Raw genomic sequence first — 23,756 nt, forward strand, 5'->3', positions numbered from 1 at the left:
GTTTTAAAATATGTCAGAATAGTTCATTCCATGGGATTGCTTAATGCGTGTTGTATGCTAAAAAAGGGAAGTCCATCTAAAATAGAAACAATTCTGCTAATACTCCGGAAAACCATTGTTTTAAAAGAGAAAACGGCACCAGGGGAAAACTTTTCTCCAGAATCGGTGATTACAGTTTTGTTTTCTTTCACAAAGAAGCTAAGGATTTTCTGAATCATGATAAAGAGGTGTTCATATGTACATTGGAGGCTGTAGCTCATAAGAGATGATACGACAATTCATGTTTTTCTGCTCCTAGAAGCTAAAATAGTGACACAAAAGACCTGCTGCGTGTGCGGCTCAGGCTCCCTGAAAGGGGTGCAAATCCTTGATGTCCACTGCTGAGTGCTGATTCGGAATGTACCTCCCCCCGACTCCTGTGATCGCTATGTGTAAAGGAAGGTCACCCTATGGCTGTACCTATGTACAATCCCAGAAATCAATAGTAAGTGGCAACTTCAGCCTGGACTCTGGCTAGGCCACACCCCCAACACATTTTACTCCACCCCTCGGAGCTTAATCATGTGGATGGAGATGGGTAGTTTTTATACATCATCAGTTGTCACGTTTAATGAAAAAAGGAAAGTCGTGTGTGTGCGGATCTGGTATAAAGTTATATGAAAAACATAGCAAGTCTGTATTTAGAGTAATCAGACTGCAAAGACCTATAGAGTTTAAAAAAATAAAAATGATTTAAAGTAGTTTAGGTAAAAAAAAAATTAAATAAAGAGCAGAAAACAAAAATGCAAAACATCCCCCCTCCAAAAGACCCGATTTAAAAATCTTTTTTGTACTTGAGAAGATAAATAGGAAAAAAACTTTTTAAGCTAGGTCTAAAAAAATCGAATAATTTAAATTGTCTACGTAGATGTAAATGTAAAAAATAAGTAAATTAAGTAAATGTCTTTGTGGATGGACTATTTATGAGACTCTCCAAGGAAAAATAAAGCACTCAAAAATAGATTGATATAATTATGAATACAGTAGGTCTAGACTCTAGAGCGAGATGAGCACAAGTGAGGGGGGAGGGGGAAGGCCGGTCGAAAAAATATACAACATGCAAGGTGGATGGAGGAATCCTCCAAGCTGTCCGAATAAAGCAGCAGGACTTCTCAGCTGTCAAAATGCTTAAGTACAAGCCACTGTTCGAAAAAAGTTTTCCAAAAGTCCCATTTGACAGAAGTAGATTCTTAGGCTAACCTTTGTCAAACCTTTGGTAGCAAGATTCAAGTAGAATCTTGTCTATACACTGTATGCATGTAACGTTTGTGCAAGGATTCAGTGGCTCTTGCCACCTAGTGTCCTTGGTTGCTAGGATGCAGGTGGCTCCTGCACTATAGAAGGTCCTTGGTTGCTAGGATGCAGGTGGCTCCTGCACTATAGTAGGTCCTTGGTTGCTAGGATGCAGCCGGCTCCTGCCTTCAATTTTTTTTTTTATTGGAAAAAGAAACAAATTCCTGTATGAACAGACGCATTAATGGAACAAAGTACATTTTCAGATTGTCAACATAGCAATACAGACACACAAAAGGTATGGCCATAATACATACCTGTCATCTATCGCCACATCATAGCATAAAATGTATGACATGCATCCAAATACTAATGGAACTGAACAATAATTTTCTATCTATGATCAGGGATACCACTATGTATGGTGAATGATAGAGATGCAGAGTTACGGAGAATCCTGGTAGTGATCCCCGAGATTATCTCAGGGCTCACTACTGTGTGAGGCCCCATAAGCAATCATCCGTATTGTACATATAATTACCAGAAAAGGAAGGAAGTGGTTGTAAAGGCTAAAGGTCATGCACTTCAGTGTGTAAGTCCCCCCTCAGCACCCCTAACTAAGCCTGATCTCGATCCAGCGATGTGCACGAGAGCCGAGGCTCTCCCGGGTTTCTCCCTACTGATCATCAGCCAGTGAGGCAGGGCTATCTTATGGACACAGAGAGCTCAGAAGCAAGCATGCACCAGTACCCCCATAGCAAGCAGCTTACTTTACTATGGGAGCACTCGGCAAGGGGGAAAGGCCCAGAGCGCCGGTGGGGGGACCGAGAAGAGGACAACGGGGCTGCTCTTTGCTAAACGAAAGCAAGCAAGTATAAAAAAAATTAATAAAAAAAAAATCCTTTACAATCACTTTAAGGAAGTCTAGAATTTCAAGACTCGAGAGGAATTCATTCTAAAAGTGTCAATCCAACATTGATTTAGGATTTCAGTGGAGTTGTCTTTGCATGGATGTTAGTCAGATTTACAGGTCTATCACTCCTGGTGATTACATCCTCCAATTAAGTTCTTTTTCAGTTCTTTATCCTTTGTCCAACTCAACCTCCTGTTTTCTTCTGACAGATGATGTTATGGAGTTAATCAGCAATGATTCTGTAAATACAAGACCACAGAACGATATGGTCTCCTTTCCTATATTAACCGATCATGTTCCATGTGGCGGTCTCCTTGATACAGTTACCATCAACCAATACCCAGCAGAACCAACTGTTTCTTCTGAATGGCAACCATGCCAGACCTCTGCACTACCCACCCTGATAATCAAGGAACAGCCAAAGCAGCGGGGGATGCGCTTCCGGTATCGGTGCGAGGGGAGGTCTGCCGGCAGCATCCTCGGGGAAAGCAGCAATGATCAAACCAAGACCCTTCCTGCAATACAGGTGAGGACATGGGTCACACATTATACTCTTGTGACGTCACTAATATCAGTTCCAGAACTCTCTATATATTTTGATTAATGACACTTATTACACAAATGCATCGGAATGTGTTTTCTGAAATTAAAATTGATATAATAAAGACACAACAGCGATAGTCACAACGGGCCGGATTCAGATACATCGGCGTATTTTTTTTTTGCCGGCGTAGTGCATCTCATATGCGCTACGCCGTCGTAACACAGAGAGGCAAGCACAGTATTCACAAAGCACTTGCTCCCAACGTTGCGCCAGCGTAACGTAAATTCTTCGGTGTAAGCCGGCCTAATTCAAAGTAGGTGGAAGTGGGCGTGATCCATTTAAATGAAGCGTGACCCCATGCAAATGATGGGCCGAACAAACGGACGTATCCCAGTACGCATGCTCAGAATCACGTCGAATATACTCCCTAAGATATGACGGCTCAATGCCTACGACGTGAACGTAACCCATGCCCAGCCCCATTCACGTACATACCTAAACATGACTTACACCTGCTTTATGAGGCTTAACTTTACGCCGGACGTACGACTTGCGTAAACCGCGTATATTAATGTGCCGGGCGCAAGTACGTTCGTGAATCGGCGCATCTCACTCATTTGCAATGAGGCGGCCAGCGTAAATATGCGCCCAAGATACGCCGGCGTAGGAAAGTTACGTCGGTTGGAGGAAGCCTATTTTCAGGCGTATCTAGTTCTATGGGAACGGCGCATAGATACGACGGCGCACATTTACACTTACGCAGCGTATCTCTAGATACGTTGGCGTAAGTGTTACATGAATCCGGGCCAAAATGTCCAAATGGTACCCCATACAATAAACAAGTATGCAAAAAAGCAAAACCAAAATTCACAAATGGAAAAAACATGTAAAAATACTTGCATTGAAAATATTATTATTAATGTACATTTTTTTTTCTCATATTGGTTTACGGTAGAACTGGTTAAACCCATTTGTTTTTGCATATGTGTTCTATTGGAGAGTCTTTCCTTTATTTCCTATACTTTAGAAACAATAGGAAGTGAAAAGTAATCTCTCTAATAAAAGAAACCTGTTTATTACTTCTGGGAATCCATTCAAGTAACTGGACTAAATTTTGAAGGGCCTTCGAACAAAATTAGTTGACTTAAAGGGGTTGTAAAGGTACAAATGTTTTCCCTAAATAGCTTCCTTTACCTTAGTGCAGTCCTCCTTCACTTACCTCATCCTTCCATTTTGCTTTTAAATGTACTTATTTCTTCTGAGAAATCCTCACTTCCTGTTCTTCTGTCTGTAACTCCACACAGTAATGCAAGGCTTTCTCCCTGGTGTGGAGTGTCGTGCTCGCCCTTTCCCTTGGACTACAGGAGAGTCAGGACGCTCTCTACCTTGCAGATAAAGTAGCTATGTGTTAGTGGGCGTCCTGACTCTCCTGTAGTCCAAGGGAGGAGGCGAGCATGACACTCCACACCAGGGAGAAAGCCTTGCATTACTGTGTGTAGTTACAGACAGAAGAACAGGAAGTGAGGATTTCTCAGAAGAAATAAGGACATTTAAAAGCAGAATGGAAGGATGAGGTAAGTGAAGGAGGACTGCACTAAGGTAAAGGAAGCTATTTAGGAAAGAAAATGTACCTTTACAACCCCTTTAAAGAGGTATTAAATCCAAAAGCGAACATTAATTCTAATGCAGCTTACCAAATCTTAGATGGCTGCATTAGTTTTAGTTTTTAGGCTTTATTTCTTTTATTTTCACCTGGTGATAATGCAAGTAAGTTGGAAGTAGAGACAAACCATTTACAACTGACATGGGTTCTTACGATGATCCCCTTTTATTTATTTATGTAAAGCCTTTATCTTAAAAGGAACAAAAGTGTAACTGCTAAAGAAGTGTAAGTTCAACTTCAGTTTGTTAGTGTATCTAAGCTTGCTAGTACATCTAATACTGCCCCCCAGACTGACAATGCTGCTGTCCAAAGGTGTCCTGTGTTCCTTCATGTGGAGTTGAGGCATTCTAAAGCCGATCATACATGGATCTAAATTTGGCTGGTTCAGCAGGGATCGGCTGCATTTCAACCCATGTATGGGCACCCTGGGTGTACGTCTTAGTATGCAAATTAGCTAGTTACGGCGATCCACGAACGTACGACCGGCGCATTTTTTTACGTCGTTTGCGTTCGGCTTTTTTCCGGCGTATAGTTAAAGCTGCTGTTATGAGGCGTACGCAATGTTAAGTATGGCCGTCCTTCCCGTGTAGAAATTTGAAATTTTTACGTCGTTTGCGTAAGTCGTTCGCGAATAGGGATTTGCGTAGCATGACGTCACCATCGGCAGCATTGGCTTGTTCCGGGTTAATTTCGAGCATGCGCACTGGGATACCCCCACGGACGGCGCATGCGCAGTTAAAAAAACGTTGTTTACGTCGGGTCACGACGTATTAACATAAAACACGCCCCCATTGCATCCATTTAAATTCCGCGCCATTACGCCGCCAAAGATACACTACGGCGCAAATTCTTTGAGGATTCGAAAAAAATAAATAAGTTACGGCGGCGTAGTGTATCTTAGATACGCTGCGCCCAGCGTATTAATGCGCCGAGGTACGTGAATCTACCCCTAAGACTAAAACTGAATTGAAATTTGACTTCAATGTTCATACCTCAATACCATAAATAATTACATATTCGATTCTTCACTCCAGCAGTATATAATGAGTTTGGAAATTGTAGAGAAATGTTAACTAATGCATTACAATTTAATTACACCCATTAGATTTTAGTCGACTAAGACGTAGGGCATTTTAGTTGACTAAAATGTACTGGAGATTTAGTTGACTAAATATAACTAAAACAATTGCAGAAGACTAAAATGGGACTAAAACTAAAATGCCATTTTATTCCTAAGACTAATGCCTTGTACACACCATCGTTTTTCCTGAAGTGCAAAAAGCCGTTGTTTTTCCCGACGTGATTCCTCTCCAGCCTGACTTGCGGTGATGTACAACGTGACTATAAAGGGGAAGTTCCTTTCAAATGGCGCCACCCTTTGGGCTGCATACTTGATTTTGAACATGCACATTTTTTTTCCCCTCGGAAAAGCATACACATGACTGTTTTTCGCGACGAGAAAAAGACTGACGGGAAACAAGACGAGAAAAAAGAGAGCTGGTTTCAATTTTTTTGCGGGCAGTTTTTTCGTCGAGAAAACTGCTAGGGAGTATACACACGACCGGTTTTCACGACCAATAGAAAAAATGGCAGTTTTCTTGTTGTGAAAATCGGTCGCGTGTACAAGGCATTAGACTAAAACTAAATCGAAATTTGCTGCCAAAATGAACATTGCTTACCAACCTGTGATGACCCAGGGAAACTCCATGAGAAATTCTTCATTGATGATCATTATCCTTATAATCTGTTTTCTTTCTATTGCTAACAAACACCTCCTCCTAAACAGGAGTCCAGACTATCTAAAATTGAGGGCTTGAGGAAGAACGCCCCTGTTTACACACTGTGTATGTGTGCTCTCCATACAGGAAAGACTAGGAAAAGTGTGGCATTGCCCGTGGTTAGATGAATTGTCAAATTCACTGTCTGCCAATTGGCTGAGAGTCACAAATCCCACCGACCTTCAGCGGAAACCTGCAAGAAGTGGGGAGAGGGGGGCGAATGTTTAAAATGCATTTAGTTAAACAACATCTTATAAGTGACTACGGCAAAACAGTGGGATATTTTATTGTTCTGCTTATTGCTTTTAAAAAGAAACTGTGCCCAGAAAAGGCAATCGGAGGGTTTACCATACCTTGCGCCAAAGCATAGATCACCAGCACCCCATGGTTCTTCGAGATAACGTCCAGACCTTTGTTAGAATGATCCCATTATAACATTGAAGGTGCAACGTTTCGGGGGCCACTTTGTCAGGAGGTGGACATCTTGGTAGAGGCAGGACTTTGCTCCCGCTTGTCCGAGCCTCCAGCAACCATGCCTAGGCACCCTTACATACAAGGAAGTGTACTGATATTTTCAGCTAGAATTCCAGTCATAATCTAGATTTATTTTTATTTATTTGGTATTTTGAGGCACAATAAATATTTCTATATGTTCTCTATAACACACCAAATATTTTTTTTTTTAGTTCAGTTCCACTTTAACCACTTAAGACCCGAACCATTATGCAGGTAAAGGACCTTGCTCCTTTTTGCAATTCGGCACTACGTCCCTTTAACTGACAATTGCGTGGTCGTGTGATGTGGCTCCCAAACAAAATTGGTGTCCTTTTTTTCCCACAAATAGAGCTTTATTTTGGTGGTATTTGATCACCTCTGCATTTTATTTTTTTGCGCTATAAACAAAAATAGAGCGACAATTTAAAAATATATATATATATTTTTTACTTTTTGCTATAAAAAATATTCCCAAAAAATATATTATAAAAAAACTATTTTTTTCCTCAGTTTAGGCCGATACGTATTCTTCTACATATTTTTGGTAAAAAAAATCGCAATAAGCGTTTGGTTTGCACAAAAGTTATAGCGTTTACAAAATAGGGGATAGTTTTATGGAATTTTTATTAATATTTTTTTTTATTTTTTTTTACTAGTAATGCTGGCGATCAGCGATTTTTTTTTTTCATGACTGCGACATTATGGCGCACACATCGGACACTTTTGCCACATTTTTGGGACCATTGTCATTTTCACAGCGAAAAGTGCTATAAAAATGCACTGATTACTGTGAAAATGACAATGGCAGTGAAGGGGTTAACCGCTAGGGGGCGCTGTAGGGGTTAAGTGTGACCTCATGTGTGGTTCTTAGTGTAGGGGGCATGGCTGGATGTGTGACGTCACTGATCGTTGTTCCCTATGACAGTGACACTGCCACAGAGAAGAAGAGGGAAGGTTTGTTTACACTCGCCTCCCCCCGTTCTTCAGCTCCTGTGACCCGATCGCGTGACACCGGTGGCGATCGGGTCCCGCGGGTTACGGAGCTTCGGACCGGGTCGCGAGCATGCTCGCGACCCATGGCTGGGTTCTTAAAGGGGACGTACATGTATGCCTTTGTGCCCAGCCGTGCCAACATATATCGTTGTGCGGTGGTCCTTAAGTGGTTAAAGGAAACTTCCTATGTGAGAACTACATACATTGATGGCCTTCTACTAGGCTTAATATTTACATCTCTGCTGGCCCATGGTATGTATCCAGATGAGGATTTCCGACTTGACTTGTTACATACTTGTTCCAGGTCAGTGTCTTAGGACAGGATGAAACACAGGCGCCACTCTAAGTGGAATAAATTAAAGAATTTTTGAATTCCATATAAACATGAGATACTCACAAAGGTACGATCAAAATAGGCATGTGTTGCCGAACGTCCATCTAGTCTGTCGATCCGTAGGCTGATAGCTGCAGTGTCTATGAGAAGGCTGTATGCTGACACTTTCTGTCTCTGGAACGCACGCATGTTGTCACTTCCGGAGGGAATTAGCCAATAAGCTACGCGTTTGCGTAGCATGCGCTCCTTCTTCAGGCCTAACAGAGGCTGTGATGGGTCACAGCTTTTAAGCCCAGCGGACTGCATTGCTGCAGCATTATACAAACAATGACTATTACTATACATAAAAAAAAAAGATTAAAACAAAAAAGAGCATGTGATACAAAAAAGAGCATGTGATACAAAATAATTGCATGCTCTTTTTTTGTTTTTATCTCTTTTTTAATGTATAGTAATACAGTCATTTTGTGTATACTGCTGCGATTAAACTCAACCCAGCTGGGAGTAGTTGGGACCCAGCAGCGCAGCCCGTCGGGCTTAAAAGCCGTGACCCATCACAGCCTCTATTGGGCCTGAAGAAGGAGTGCATGCTCCACAAACGCATCGCCTATTGGCTAATTCCCTCCGGAAGTGACGACATCCCCTTGGCTCCCTGCATGCGTTCCAGAGACAGGAAGTGTCAGCATACACTGGCGCAGCCTTCTCGCAGACACCGGAGCCATCAGCCTACGGATCGACAGACTATACGGATGTTCGGCAACATATGCCTACGTGCCTATTTTGATCGTACTTTTGTGAGTACCTAAATGTTTATATGGAATAAAAAAAATCTTTGATTTATTGCACTTAGGGTGGTTGTTTTTGTTCTTCATAATTTTACCATTTGTATCTTCCCCTACCCTGAGTAAGTAGGTTGGTGGTACACATTTAAGTTGGCACAAGCGCCTACTTTTCCTACTTTTATCCTTGTATGTCTTAAGACGGTTCAAATCTCTGCTGAACCGGCTGAAATTTGAACCATGTATGGGCAGGTTGAATGTACCCAAGTTGATTGACCGGTCGATCAACTTGAGTACAACCAGCCTGCGTGATTTTACATGTGATTATCACTAAACGGCTGATAGCTGTCAGCAATAATCACTGTGTTCTCCCGGTGGGGACGGTTTCCCCCGCTGCCACCCTTCCCCTCTCTACCCACACTCTACTTCAGGGGAAGGATTGCTCTGTCAACACTGCCTGTGGTTTAAGGAAGGAAATTTGCTCCATCTCTGGCCAGCCTTAGAGAATAATGAAACCAGAAGCAGCAACTAGCATTGGTCAACAGTGGACGCCTCAATATTCTTCTCATATCAGTTTCATGGCATGGGTTTCCCATTCAATTTGCTTTCCCTTAAAAGTTATATTGCTGTGATTGCTTTGGATATTCAACAACCTGCCAGGACATGCCAACTTCTGCAGTTTCGGAAGAACCAGAGTAAGCTGTTGATGCCAAAAAGGTTGGCCGCTGGCTGGCAAAGCATGCTGGGGTTTCTAGTTATGCAACAGGTGGCGGAGAGCATCTGCCTGCTCTATAGAAAGAAATTGTGTTTGGCAACATGACTTATTGTGATTTCATTTTCTGCTGTATTAGTTACACACTTTCTTCTGAGCACATATAGTGATTGATGAGATTTGTACAGCTTAACCTTTCTTGGAAAGTACCTAAGATTTCCCACATCCCAGCAGCCTCATCACCTGTCACCTCCTTGTTTTGTTGGTGTAGCTGTTAAACTGCGAGGCGATCCGGGAAGTTCATATTAGCGTCTGCCTGGTTTGGAAGGACCCTCCTCATCGTATCCACCCACACGCCCTTGTGGGGAAAGACTGTCACGATGGCATCTGTGAATTCATACTGCACCCAAATGAAGGAGAGACTGAACATTGGTGAGCTGAATATTGATGATAACACACAAAGCAATACAGAGTGGTTCATTACCTAATTGTCACACATACAGTGCCTTGAAAAAGTATTCACCCCCCTTGGCTTTTTACCTATTTTGTTACATTACAGCCTTTAGTTCAATGTTTTTTTAATCTGAATTATATGTGATGGATCAGAATACAATAGTCCCAAGTTGGTGAAGTAAAATATATACATAAAACTATTTTTCAGAAATAAAAAAATAATTGCTATGTGCGTATGTATTCACCCCCTTTGTTATGAAGCCCATAAAAAGCTCTGGTGCAACCAATTACCTAGAGAAGCCACATAATTAGTGAAATGTCCACCTGTGTGCAATCTAAGTGTCGCATGATCTGTCATTACATATACACACCTTGTTGAAAGGCCCCAGAGGCTGCAACACCTAAGCAAGAGGCACAACTAACCAAACACTGCCATGAAGACCAAGGAAATCTCCAAACAAGTAAGGGACAATGTTGTTGAGAAGAACAAGTCAGGGTTAGGTTATAAAAAAATATCCAAATCTTTGATAATCTCCAGGAGCACCATCAAATCTATCATAACCAAATGGAAAGAACATGGCACAACAGCAAACCTGCCAAGAGATGTCCGCACACCAAAACTCACGGACAGGGCAAGGAGGGCATTAATCAGAGAGGCAGCACAGAGACCCAAGGTAAGGAGGAGCTGCAGAGTTCTACAGCAGAGACTGGAGTATCTGTACATAGGACGACAATAAGCCATACGCTCCATAGAGTTGGGCTTTATGGCAGAGTGGCCAGAAGAAAGCCATTACTTTCAGCAAAAAAAATATGGCATGTTTTGAGTTTGCAAAAAGGCATGTGGGAGACTCCTAAAATGTATGGAGGAAGGTGCTCTGGTCTGATGAGACTAAAATGTAACTTTTTGGCCATCAAAGAAAACGCTATGTCTGGCGCAAACCCAACACATCACATCACCCAAAAAACACCATCTCAGCAGTCAGGACTGGGAAACTGATCAATGTTGAGGGACAGATGGATGGTTCTAAATACAGGGATATTCTTGAGCAAAACCTGTACCACTTTGTGTGTGATTTGAGGCTAGGACGGAGCTTCTCCTTCCAGCAGGACAATGACCCCAAACACACTGCTAAAGCAACACTTGAGTGGTTTAAGGGGAAACATGTAAATGTGTTGGAATGGCCTAGTCAAAGCCCAGACCTCAATCTAATAGAAAATCTGTGGTCAGACTTAAAAATTGCTGTTCACAAGCACAAACCATCAAACTTGAAGGAGCTGGAGCAGTTTTTTCAAGAGGAATGGGCAAAAATCCCAGTGGTAAGATGTGGCAAGCTCATAGAGACTTATCCAAAGTGACTTGTGAAAGGTGGCTCTACAAATTATTGACTTTAGAGGGGGTGAATAGTTATGCACATTGACTTTTTCTGTTATCTTTCCTATTTGTTTTTGCTTCACAATAAAAAAAAAAAATCTTTAAAGTTGTGGACATGTTCTGTAAATGAAATGACGCAAATCCTCAAACGATCCATGTTAATTCCAGGTTGTGAGTATACTTTTGCAAGGCATTGTATGTTCTTAAAGCTGAACTCCAGACAGGAAGCTAAAGATGCAGACAAAATACATGTACAGGAGCCGTTTTATCTGCTCTGTGACAGAACACATTCCTGTCTAGCAGGATCAGGAGGCCAGATTTTCGGTACAGCAGGTAGATAACAGATCTTGTTCTTCCCCCAGCCTGTGACTAGACAGTGAAAGGAGAAGCAGCAGACTGATGAGATTTTCTGTATGTCCTAAAAGTGCAGCGCTAAGTAAAATTGCCATGTGCAAAACACCATATATGATTGCCATGTGCAAAACCTTTAAAGTGAACAGAAAATCCAATCAAAATATTATTCAATCCAAAAATGTCCTTATGCAAAATTGCAAAATGTATTATATTCATTCATAAATTAGCTTACCTCTCTGTCACTTTGCTCTCTTCTCCATTCAACTTGTTCTTTGTACATGAGCACTGCAGTACACCTGACTGGTGTCTTTGCTGCTTTCCCTTCTCTGTCTGAGCTCTGCTGCGTGATAGACTACAAGTGGCTGACATCAAGTCCAGTTTGAGCACTCGACTACTTGCAATTTAAAAAACATATTTACTTGCCACCACGACTTCAGAGATTGTATTCTAGAACTGTTGTTCAAAAACAATAAGGATATGGACAGCCGCACTCCAGTAACTTGAAAAAGACGTGCCCTTTATTGGGTACAGGAAAAAATGCACTACAGATATCAGCACACAGTGGGATAAACAGCTGACGCGTTTCGCATTGAGTGTCAATGCTTAATCAATGAGTGTCAATGCTTAATCATTTTTTCCTGTACCCAATAAAGGGCACGTCTTTTTCAAGTTACTGGAGTGCGGCTGTCCATATCCTTATTGTTTTTGCACATCCTGTGCATTGCCAGCACCCATCTGCTTCTGAGTGGACATCAATTACCCTAGTGAGCTCACCTGGAGCGGCAGCTCTCTTACCTGTTTGTTCTAGAACTGTTGTTCTTGTATTTGGTTTTTATGTTTTCATAAAATAAATCTTCTCAATAAAAACTATTGAACCAAAAACATTTAATGATTATATTCACCACATCCCACCCACCCGAGCAGCTGGGGTAAGGAAATCAATGTACCTGTACATCGCTGACGACTTCCGGGTTTAGGGTGCCCCACTCAGCACCCACTGTGATTGTACATAGCAGGAGCCTGTCAGAAAGTCCCAGCCAATGATTCATACTCAGGACAGCTGCATACATTCACAGCCCAGAGCTCCGTGTTGATAAACAACACAGAGCTCTGTACAGATGGAGCGATCTGTCAGTTTCTCATTCCTGCAAAGCAGGGATGCAAAACTGAGAGATCTCTTAGTAAAAACAGCACGCATTACACATAGTTGGGCACACATTTAACCCCTTGATCACCCTAGATGTTAACCCCTTTCCAGCCAGTGTCAATAGTACAGTGACAGCATATAGTATCAGTGATCACTGTATTAATGTCACTGGTGATATCAGTGGCAGTTAAATCAGTTCACCCCAGTGTCGGCTTGCCCGCCGCACTATCACAGTCCCATTATAAGTCGCAGATTACTGTCAGTAGTATAAAAAAATAGAATAAAAACTCTAGTATATATACTGTATATACTCGAGTATAAGTCAAGTTTTTCAGCCCTTTTTTTAGGGCTGAAAATACCCCCCTTGGCTCATACTCGAGTCAGTGTACCTGAAATTTTTGACAGGCTGCGGGCGTCCATTCATTGTTTAAAAGTCGCGGTCTCCTCCTGATAGGCGTTTCCCAGCAGACACAGTGATCAGTGTTCCGCCAATCACAGACGTCCTCTTGTGCGAGGATGAAAGGACGTCCGTGATTGGCAGAACACTGAACACAGTGTCTGCTGGGAAACTGAGTCCGAGGATGAGAGAACGTCCGTGATAGGCGGAACTGTGTCTGCTGGGAATCGCCTATCACGGAAGGGACCAGGAGGAGACCGCAACTTTTAAACAATGAATGGACACCAGCAGCCTGTCAAGAATTTCAGGTACACTGACTCTGGCACAGTGAGGTTGCAATGGGCACAGTGAGGCGTGCAAATGGCACAGTGAAGCTGCAAATTGGCATTGTTGACCCTCTTTTCCGCTTACAGTAGCTGCTGCATTCTCACCCTAGGCGTATACCCGAGTCAATACGTTTTTTCCCAGTTTTTTGTGATAAAATTAGGTACCTTGGCTTATACTCGGGTCGGCTTATTCTCGACTATATATGGTACTCTAGTTTGTAGGCACGATAACTTCCACCAAAAGAGAGCTCTATTTTGTGTGGGGAAAAAAATGGATGAAATTTGGTTTGTGTACAGCATTGCATGACCAGTTAAAGTGGTGCAGTGCTGAATACCAAAAAATGGCCTGGTCATGAAGGGGGTCAAATCTTCTGGAGCTCAAGTGGTTAATGAATACAGCGCTGCATTAAATGTGCTTCTTTTGTATCTGCACGGAGTTCAACTTTAATGATAGAAGCCGAATGAGGGCTTAACACGTGCTCTGATTTAACCTAAACGCATTCGTTTTTGTGTCTAATAAATATACATTGCCAGTAAATTATTTTTTAAATTTGTTTTTAAGTGTTAATGATACTGCCTCTTCTTGTGATCGCATGGTTCCTTGACCAAGAGACCAAGCGCCGGCATTTCTCAGTGATGTTAGAATTTGCCGCAGACACACACAGTCTCCTATTGGCCCATTACTATGATAGAGTGCTTCAGTGGCCAATAGAAATGTAAGAGGCAGGACAGAGAAGGACTGTAGCTTTCAGTGACAGAATGGCCTGGGAATTGTCTGGAAATTACAGGGTTTTGAAGCTACGCTAAGACCACAACAAGTTTCCTGTACTTCAAACCTGCAGATGTTTTTTTGTCTCTTTAAACTCAAATCAGCAGTAGAAATGGACCTGTTCCCTTAAAATGTCATCGGAATGGTTCAGCAAGAAATGTTTTTACCCTGTTTTGATCAATAAGATGTTTTCCCAATGTATGTTGGCGGTGCGGGAGGAGACTGGTTCTCTTCTTCACATCTTTTGGTCCTGCCACGCGCTACTTGCCTTTTGGTCAAAGGTGTACGTGGGACCCAGCGTTCTCTCTTCTGTATCATCACCAGAACTCGGTGAGGACCTATAGACTTTCTATTGTACCAATTTTACTTACCGTTGTCAAAGGCTGCACACTGCTCCATTGGAAGCGGTCGCAAGCACGGCCGATCTTCGTTTGGCGGAAAAAGATCTCAGAAATGAATGAACTCCATGCCCAAGAGAATTAAGGCAGTGCTAGAAAATAATGGTGTCCCCTCAAAATATTGACACTTTGGGCCCAATTTGGACATTTTCACTTAGGAGTGTTCTCACTTTTGTTGCCAGCGGTTTAGACATTAATGGCTGTGTGTTGAGTTATTTTGAAGGGACAGCAAATGTACACTGTTATACAATTTGTACACTCACTACTTTACATTGTAGCAAAGTGTCATTTCTTCAGTGTTGTCACATGAAAAGATATAATAAAATATTTACAAAAATGTGAGGGGTGTACTCACTTTTGTGAGATACTGTATTTATCCTTTTTATATGCATTTTCTTGCGCTTCCTGTACTGTTGCCTTGTGACGGAAAATAAAGAATTGAAAAAAATAAAATAAAATGTTTTTAGCATTCCCATTGTTTTTGTACTTGGTATTTATATGGTACTTGTTTCACCACGGTATTTTTTCCTTCTTCCAGCTTTAGTAACCTTGGTATCCAATGTGTCCGGAAAAAGGAAATCGAGTCATCGGTTCAAGCCAGGCTAAATTTGGGGATAGATCCCTATAATGGTGAGCACCAACATATTCTTAAGGCTACTTTCACACTGGGGCATTGCGCCCTCGGCAGTAAAGCGCCGTTCTTTTTAGCAGCGCTTTACCATTGTTTTTGCGGCGCTATTTGGCCGCTAGAGGGGTGCTTTTAAAAAGGGTTAAAATTGCTGGCATAGCGCCGCTGGCAAAGCGGTTGGTATCTATTTACTCGGTGTAACATCATCTTTCACGTTATACAAAAAAATTAGGCTAACTTTACTGTTAAGGTTTTTTAAAATTCATGAAAGTGTGTTTTTCCCCAAAAAGTTGCGTTTAAAAGACTGCTGCACAAATACCGTGTGACATAAAATATTGCAGCAATCGCTGAATATTGCAGCATTCTCTAGATTTTCTGCTAAAATATATATATATAAATAATGGAAGAGCGAAGGAGAGCGGGCCTTTAAATGAAGTGTGTGCGGGGAAAAGCTTGAAATGGTAAAGGATGATTGAAGTAGATTACGATCATTTAATACTTTCATATAATGTATCGTACATAACTATATTACATTATTGAAGAAGATCATAATTATACAGTATTAAATACTTATATAGATAGATTCAAATTCATGTCAACAAAAAGACAAAGATGATAAGGTTAAAATACATAAACTTTTATGGAAAGCTTAAAGCAGTTCAGAACAAAAATCGGGATTTACAGACACAAAATGCAATATGGGGTATTGTAGTAACATATAGTTGGAGCATGACGTTGTTAGCTCTACGCGTTTCGCGACTTTAAGTCACTCATCAGGAGCAAAGGTGCATTGTGCTTTGGGGTATTCCCATGTAGCTGGCATGGAAGTCCAGCCCAAACAGACCCCAATAGGCGTAGATCCTGCCAGGGACTGAGGCAGGGTGCTGAACGGCAGACGGCTCCCCACACACAGAGGCGCACACCCAGGATGGACAGGCATCAGGCAGGAAGTAATATATGGACTTAGGTCAAGATAATGACTGTAGAGTTAATAATAATGTGTGTATGCTATAAAATGCAATGAGCCGCTTTTAAATTATATATATAATGTTTGGGAGTTCTAGCAAAAAATACATATTTTAACTTGTAAACCCCAAATGTCAGAAATAGGCTTATGCCTAGTACACACGATCGGTTTTCCCGTCGGGAAAACTGCTGTGTTTTTGTTTGGCCAAGAAAACCGACTGTGTGTATGCTCCTTAGCGGTTTCCAAACAGGAAAACTGCGGTTTAAAAAATGAGAACATGTTGTCTTTTTTCTTGCCACGAATCGCAGTGTTTTTTTCCCCGGTTTTCCCAATCAAAGCTCTCCTGTCGGGAAAACTGGCTGTGTGTACAGGGGAAAAAGGAACGGGCCGGTGATTTTTCAGTGTTTTTGCCTACAATCTTGTAGGTTGGTGGCAGGGGGCCAGATTTACGTAGATGGGCGTACGTTTGGGCGGGCGTAACGTATTTGATTTACGTTACGCCGCCACAAGTTTTTCAGGCAAGTGCTTTATTCACAAAGCACTTGCCTGTAAAGTTGCGGTGGCGTAGCGTAAAACACCCGGCGGAATTCAAATTCGGCGGGTTCGGGGCGTGTTTCCTTAAAATGAAGCGCGTCCCCGCACCGAATGAACTGCGCATGCGCCGTCCCTAAAAAATCCCGGCGTGCATTGCTCTAAATGACGTCGCGAGGACGTCATTGGTTTTGACGTGGACGTAAATGGCGTCCAGCCCCATTCACGGACGACTTACGCAAACGACGTAAAGTTTCAAAATTTCGACGCGGGAACGACGGCCATACTTAACATAGGATACGCCACCTAGGGGGCAGCTTTATCTTTACGCCGGCATAGCCTGCGACGGGCAAGCGTACGTTCGTGAATCGGCGTATCTACTAATTTGCATATTTTACGCCGAACTCAATGGAAGCGCCACCTAGTGGCCAGCGGAAATATTGCACCCTAAGATACGACGGCGCAGGCCGTCATATCTTGGGTAGGTTTAAGTGTATCTCAGTTTGAGCATACACTTAAACATGCGACGGGCTTAGATTGCGAGTTACGTCGGTGTATCTGATACGCCGGCGTAACTCTTTGTGAATCTGGCCCAGGGTCTCTTTAAGCCTCCTTTGAAAATAATCCTGAAGTGTGAACTATTTGTCTTGTCTTTACCACCAATTGGATTCTCCTGTGCTGCAGATATGGGAGAATCGAAATGGAGCTCTTGATTGATTGCCATGAGTGTCAGTGTTGTATTTCCCTTCAGGCGTATTGCTGCATAAGTCTTGATGAATGTACATATCCATCTGTGTATTTGGTTTACCTGCTCTTCATTTAACCCAACAGCTGGTATGTGGCGGCACCATGAGGAAGTAGATCTCAACGTGGTCAGGCTTTGTTTTCAGGCCTGGTATACTTCACCTGCCGGACAACAGATGAAAATTGGACCTGTGTTGTCAGAGCCCGTGTATGATAAGAGTAAGTAGTCGGGAAAAAACAAGGGGGGTGAAGCTGAACTCAAGTAAATGAATCCATGGATCTATTAAAATATCAATGTGTTTTTACATGAAGCTGTCAGAAGTTGTGAGATCTGTCTTAAAATTCGCCTTCCATAATCCCATCTCTTGGTGGAAAGTATTTTTGTGTTTGAAAGTGTTGGGTCAGAATTCACAAAGCGACTTTGTAGGGGAAGGAAATGGGCCAAAGGGGAGCGCATGGAATTTAGGTGTGGACTTCTTGCTCATTCTGCTTGAAAGCAAACCTCGTGTTTGGCTGGGAATGGGCACAGTACTGGCATGGGCGTCCGCTCATGGGGTAAGGGGGGGCGAGTGACCCCCCCCTATAATCGGCACGGGTCTGCCATGCTCGCATCTGTAGCTGTGCTGACTCTCTCTGTGTTTGTGTGAGTCGGCTCCACAGCTGTTGCAAGATCAGTGTCACTGAGTTACAGAGCTCTTTACTGACACCTCTGGCTGCTTCCTGTATGTGCACCCTCGTGTTTGCTTTGCTGCCTGTAATGTATTTTCAAAGGGACATGTGGAAACAGGACTTTGGAGAAGGAAGACCACTGTGACCTTACAAATGGGGGCTGTGAGTACAAGTGAAGGGAGAAGGCTGTTTGTGTACGGGGGGGGGGGGGCTGACATATATACAGATGAGGTGGACAGCTGAGTGCATACAGGTATGATCAGTGAAGGGGGGTGGCATGTCCTGTCCACAGCTATATACACCCATCTGTCCTGTATACAGCTATATACACCCATCTTCCTTCCTGTATTCCTCCATCATCACGAACTGCAGATATACATCATCTGTCCTGTGTATATAGAGCTGTATATACCCACCTTCCTTCCTCTATATACCTATACCATCCACCCCTTCTATATACACATACTGTACACCCTCTGTACTGTACATTTGATCAGCACAGTGAGGCTGCATATCATGGGCACATGCCTGCGCTTTATGGGATAATGGCTAAGCCCCTCCCCTTCATGACATTGTCAAAGAAGCGGAGCATAGGTGACCGTAAAATTATGCCCCCCCGGAAAAAGTTCTGCGGATGCCCATGAGTACTGGTTGACTTTAAAAAAAGAAAAAAAAGGATATCGGACTCTACAGGCCAGAAAAGGAGCATACACCAAAGTTATATGAAAATCACATATTTTATTAAAGTCTCACAATTTTAAAAGAACAGCTATAACGCATAGCACATATATCTAATTGCTAAAATATCAAGGTATAAATGTGACAGTTTGCAGCGTATGGTTATCAGACGGAAGATAGACTACTAATAAAGTAAGTCCTCGTGCCGACGCGTTTTGCCATACTGTGGACCTACTTTATTAGTACTCTATTTTCTGTCTGATAAACATATGCTGCAGAAAATCTCCCGCCGATGAGTATGGCTGCAGCCATTTTAACTGTGGGCAGCTGAAGCTGCTGCCTGTCCACTTCCTGGATTCAAACAGACACACCACTAGCTTTTCAGCTCTCATTGGCCCTCTTATTACTCATCCCACCTCCCTTCCTGGCAAATGCTCACAAGAGTGAGAACTGTGTATGATGTCATAAGCCTAGGCTTTTTTTTTACCAAACAAGAAACAGGAAGTGGGCTGTATAAGGTATTTACTGGCAGAAAAAAATGTTTACTATCCAAAGTTAAAACAACAAGGGCAGAGGATTTAATAGATGGAAAGATGAAAAAATTACAGGAGGTCCACTTTAAGAGAAGATCACCTTAGAAGTCTTGTGCTCAATTACTGGAATGCTCTCCCTGCTCTACATATATCCGGTGTCTGAATTGGATATTTCTCTTTCTGCTTCTCTAGAATCCACAAATACATCCGAACTGAAGATATGCCGGATGAATAAAGAGTATGGCCACTGTGAAGGGGGAGAAGAGGTGTACATCCTGTGTGACAAGGTGCAGAAAGGTAAATGGTCATGGGTTGGGTCTCTATCCATCTACTTTGTGATAATATAGAGCAGGGATATGCAATTAGCGGACCTCCAGCTGTTGCAGAACTACAAGTCCCATGAGGCATAGCAAGACTCTGACAGCCACAAGCATGACACCCAGAGGCATGATGGGACTTGTAGTTTTGCAACAGCTGGAGGTCCACTAATTGCAGATCCCTGATATAGAGGATCACAAATCACTTTCTTCAGCAAAATAACAATCTATAGTCCTAATATAATGAAGTCCCCACAAAATGGCTCACCACCAGTATCTCAGTCCCACACTTGGGCCTAGGGTTCCCATCTGTTTGTGGGTGCAATACAAGCTGCAAGAGATCAGCAAACTGAGTCTGTCACCAGACTGCCCACCCGGTCTCACAGCTGTGGACTACGCCACTTTACCTTGTAGACAGGTGATGATTCCTTCTTGCTGCTTTTCAAGACTCCATTGCAGGTGGACTAACCCTTCCAGGGCCAAAGTGCCTGCAGTCAGGGTTTGGAGGCTCTTTCCCACCCAAAGTTTCAGAGCCTCCGAATTTCGGGTCTCAAAAGAGGACTACCAAGTACTGAAATCAGACCTCTCTTGTTCAACTGCACTACCCCAGTACCCCTCCCCCTGCATAGATGAAAACCCCTAAATACTAAAAATATCTATTGGAGTCTCCCTTAAAGGGACCACAACACTAATAGAAAGAAACTAAACCTCCCATCCAGGACCCATCCCACACAATATGTATATATAAAAAAGAAAAAATTGTACATACGTTGCCACAATTGTGCATTTGTGTGAATGACTGAATGACAACATCTGCCTGTGATTAATTGTCCCTTGTAAACTTTTGCTTACTCCACATTTGTTGCAGAGGATATCAAGGTGGTATTCTTTGACAATTCGTGGGAAGCCTGCGCCAACTTCTCCCAAGCTGATGTGCACAGACAGATCGCCATCGTTCTCAAGACGCCACCATACCGCGATTTGCATATCTGTAACCCGGCTACAGTGCAAGTCTGCCTGCAGAGGATCACTGACGGCATCCGCAGCGATGGAGTGAGCTTCACATACTTGCCACATGATGGAGGTCAGTGTGTAGGGTGTGGTGTCTGTCACTCAATTGTTGAAATTAAAGAAGAAAATATGTTGCAAAGATGGTGGGTAGAGAAGGCAAGTCCCCCTGTATTGTTTTCCTATTAATCAGACCTAATATTGGAATATTAATGGTAAGCCCCTCCCTTATACAAACTAATTGCAACCACTGTAAACTATTAGAATAGTTTTTTTACATTTTAGATATGGGGTGCCTTGGGACTGTCCATCATTTTAAATGGTGCTTTGACTGAAAAAAGGTTGAGAAACACTGTTATAGTGTATGGTCAGCCTTAAAGGAAAGCTATGAACATTTGCTTCAATACTTTTTGTGTCGCCAAACTGAAAGAAATATGTATACAAATAAGGAATTCTGATTGTGCTGTTACTCTACCTATCACACATGTATCAATGTTTGAAAATATCGAAACCAGAGACAGCCAGGTAACTAGCAATTTCAGGAAGCAGCCTACACATTTCTCTTCATAAACGTGTGCTTTAAACAAATAATTTAAATGAAATCTAGTAGGGTGGCCCAGATAATAAATGTTTCTCAACCTGGTGTACAGACTTCTCAGTGGGGTGGCATATGATTTGTTCAGTCTATTGGTGGTCTGAGATCTGTCCAGTGTGTGGTTGGTGTGTCATCTGTCCAGTGTGTGGGTGGTGTGTGATCTGCTCAGAGTGTGATTGGTGTGTGATCTGTCCAGTCCATCGGTGGAGTGTGATCTGTCCGGTGTGTGGGTAATGTGTGATCTGTCCAGTGTGTGGGTGATGCGTGATCTGTCCGGTGTGTGGGTAATGCGTGATCTGTCCGGTGTGTGATCTGTCCGGTGTGTGGGTAATGTGTGATCTGTCCAGTGTGTGAGTGATGCGTGATCTGTCCAGTTTGTGAGTGATGCGTGATCTGTCCAGTGTGTGGGTGATGCGTGATCTGTCCGGTGTGTGGGTAATGCGTGATCTGTCCAGTGTGTGGGTGATGCGTGATCTGTCCAGTGTGTGGGTGATGCGTGATCTGTCCGGTGTGTGAGTGATGCGTGATCTGTCCAGTTTGTGAGTGATGCGTGATCTGTCCAGTGTGTGGGTGATGCGTGATCTGTCCAGTGTGTGGGTGATGCGTGATCTGTCCAGTGTGTGGGTGATGCGTGATCTGTCCAGTGTGTGGGTGATGCGTGATCTGTCCAGTGTGTGGTTGGTGCGTGATCTGTCCAGTGTGTGGTTGGTGCGTGATCTGTCCAGTGTGTGTGGTTGGTGCGTGATCTGTCCAGTGTGTGTGGTTGGTGTGTGATCTGTCTGGTGTGTGATCTGTCCAGTGTGTGGGTGATGCGTGATCTGTCCAGTGTGTGGGTGATGCGTGATCTGTCCAGTGTGTGGGTGATGTGTGATCTGTCCAGTGTGTGGGTGATGTGTGATCTGTCCAGTGTGTGGGTGATGCGTGATCTGTCCAGTGTGTGGGTGATGTGTGATCTGTCCAGTGTGTGGGTGATGTGTGATCTGTCCAGTGTGTGGGTGATGTGTGATCTGTCCAGTGTGTGGGTGATGTGTGATCTGTCCAGTGTGTGTGGTTGGTGTGTGATCTGTCTGGTGTGTGGGTGATGTGTGATCTGTCTGGTGTGTGGGTGATGTGTGATCTGTCTGGTGTGTGATCTGTCCAGTGTGTGTGGTTGGTGTGTGATCTGCTCGGATTGTGTGTCTTGAATGGTCTTCTGTCCAATCTAACTAGACAAACAATGTGTCCCATAATTTTACTACAGATTCCCATGGAGTGCGCAGAAAGCGACCTCGCATCTCTTCTCCGCTAGATGAGTTTGTCGGACACGGTCAGTGCTTGGCAACATTTTATATATACACATTACTATTATGTGTCTAATCTTATATGTTACTCTGATCCTTTTTTTTTTTTTTTGCAGACCCACATGGGATTGAGAGCAGGAGACGACAAGCAAGACCCGAATACACAGACTACATAACTTCTCCATCAGGTAATTAAATGTAAAATGTAGTGCAATAAATGTAGTTGTATTTGGCAGACTTCAGTACTGCTTTTGCAATCAAATCATTTTGGGCCCTTTCACACGGGCGGACGAACGGTCCGTTTTTTACAAGTCCGTTTACAGACTTGTAATGCATCCCTATGGGATTGTGGACGTTAGCGGATGATGCATCTGCTAACGTCCATAGAGATCCGCCTCCGCAAAGATCCGCTTTTTCAGACGGAAGAAAACCCTATTTTTCTTCCGTCTGGCAAAACGGATCGGATGAATACGGACATACGGTCCGTATTCATTATTCATCCGATTCCCCATAGGGGAGAGCGGAGGAAAGACAGGGCAGTCTCGTTGTTATAGGAAAAAGTGGGGTTGGGACTTTATATGAGGCATGTGGTTTGCACCACCACAGGCCTCCATCCCTAAAAGGGTTTAAAAAAATGGAAGGTTGGGACAGGGCGGTCTCTGCACAGTGTGCGGGGACCGCCCTGTCCGCCAACAGCTTAGCGGGGATTTACGGAGGATCCCCGCTGAGCCGACGGACACACACGGGGCGGATCAATAGGGATCCGCTCCGTGTGAAAGCGCCCTTAAGGTCAGTTCAGGATAAAGTGGAAGCATTTTGTTACATCTGTTTATAAAGTGCAAACAAAAATGATGTTGCTTTTCTGAAATTCATAGCTCTCCTTTGTCTTCTGCACAATTCCTATGTCATCTTAAAGAGTCCTCCTAGTTATCCTGAACTACAGAATGATTGTCCTTTTATGTTGTAGAATATTGGGAATGGGCTTAGTTAAGTATTTTAGCAAATGGCAAGTAGCAGGGCTGACACCACTCCACTAAAATGTTGTTTGTAGTCCGCCCACAACAAGACTTATGAGTCTGGCAGATGAACAGGTAATATTCTGTACTT

General features: G+C 43.1%; 1 protein-coding gene across 1 annotated transcript in view; it reads left to right on the forward strand.

Moving 5' to 3' along the window:
- RELB (RELB proto-oncogene, NF-kB subunit) overlaps positions 1-23,756 on the forward strand; it is a 70,177-nt gene that overhangs the window by 42,584 nt on the left and 3,837 nt on the right. The window contains exons 3-10 of the mRNA XM_040323570.1: positions 2,395-2,711; positions 9,755-9,915; positions 15,238-15,329; positions 17,657-17,788; positions 19,642-19,746; positions 20,635-20,850; positions 22,610-22,675; positions 22,766-22,837. Of these exons, the coding sequence (XP_040179504.1) occupies positions 2,395-2,711; positions 9,755-9,915; positions 15,238-15,329; positions 17,657-17,788; positions 19,642-19,746; positions 20,635-20,850; positions 22,610-22,675; positions 22,766-22,837 (1,161 nt within the window). The remainder of the gene's footprint in view (positions 1-2,394; positions 2,712-9,754; positions 9,916-15,237; positions 15,330-17,656; positions 17,789-19,641; positions 19,747-20,634; positions 20,851-22,609; positions 22,676-22,765; positions 22,838-23,756) is intronic.

The sequence above is a fragment of the Rana temporaria genome, chromosome 9 (assembly GCF_905171775.1).
Source record: "Rana temporaria chromosome 9, aRanTem1.1, whole genome shotgun sequence".
NCBI classification, from domain to species: domain Eukaryota; kingdom Metazoa; phylum Chordata; class Amphibia; order Anura; family Ranidae; genus Rana; species Rana temporaria.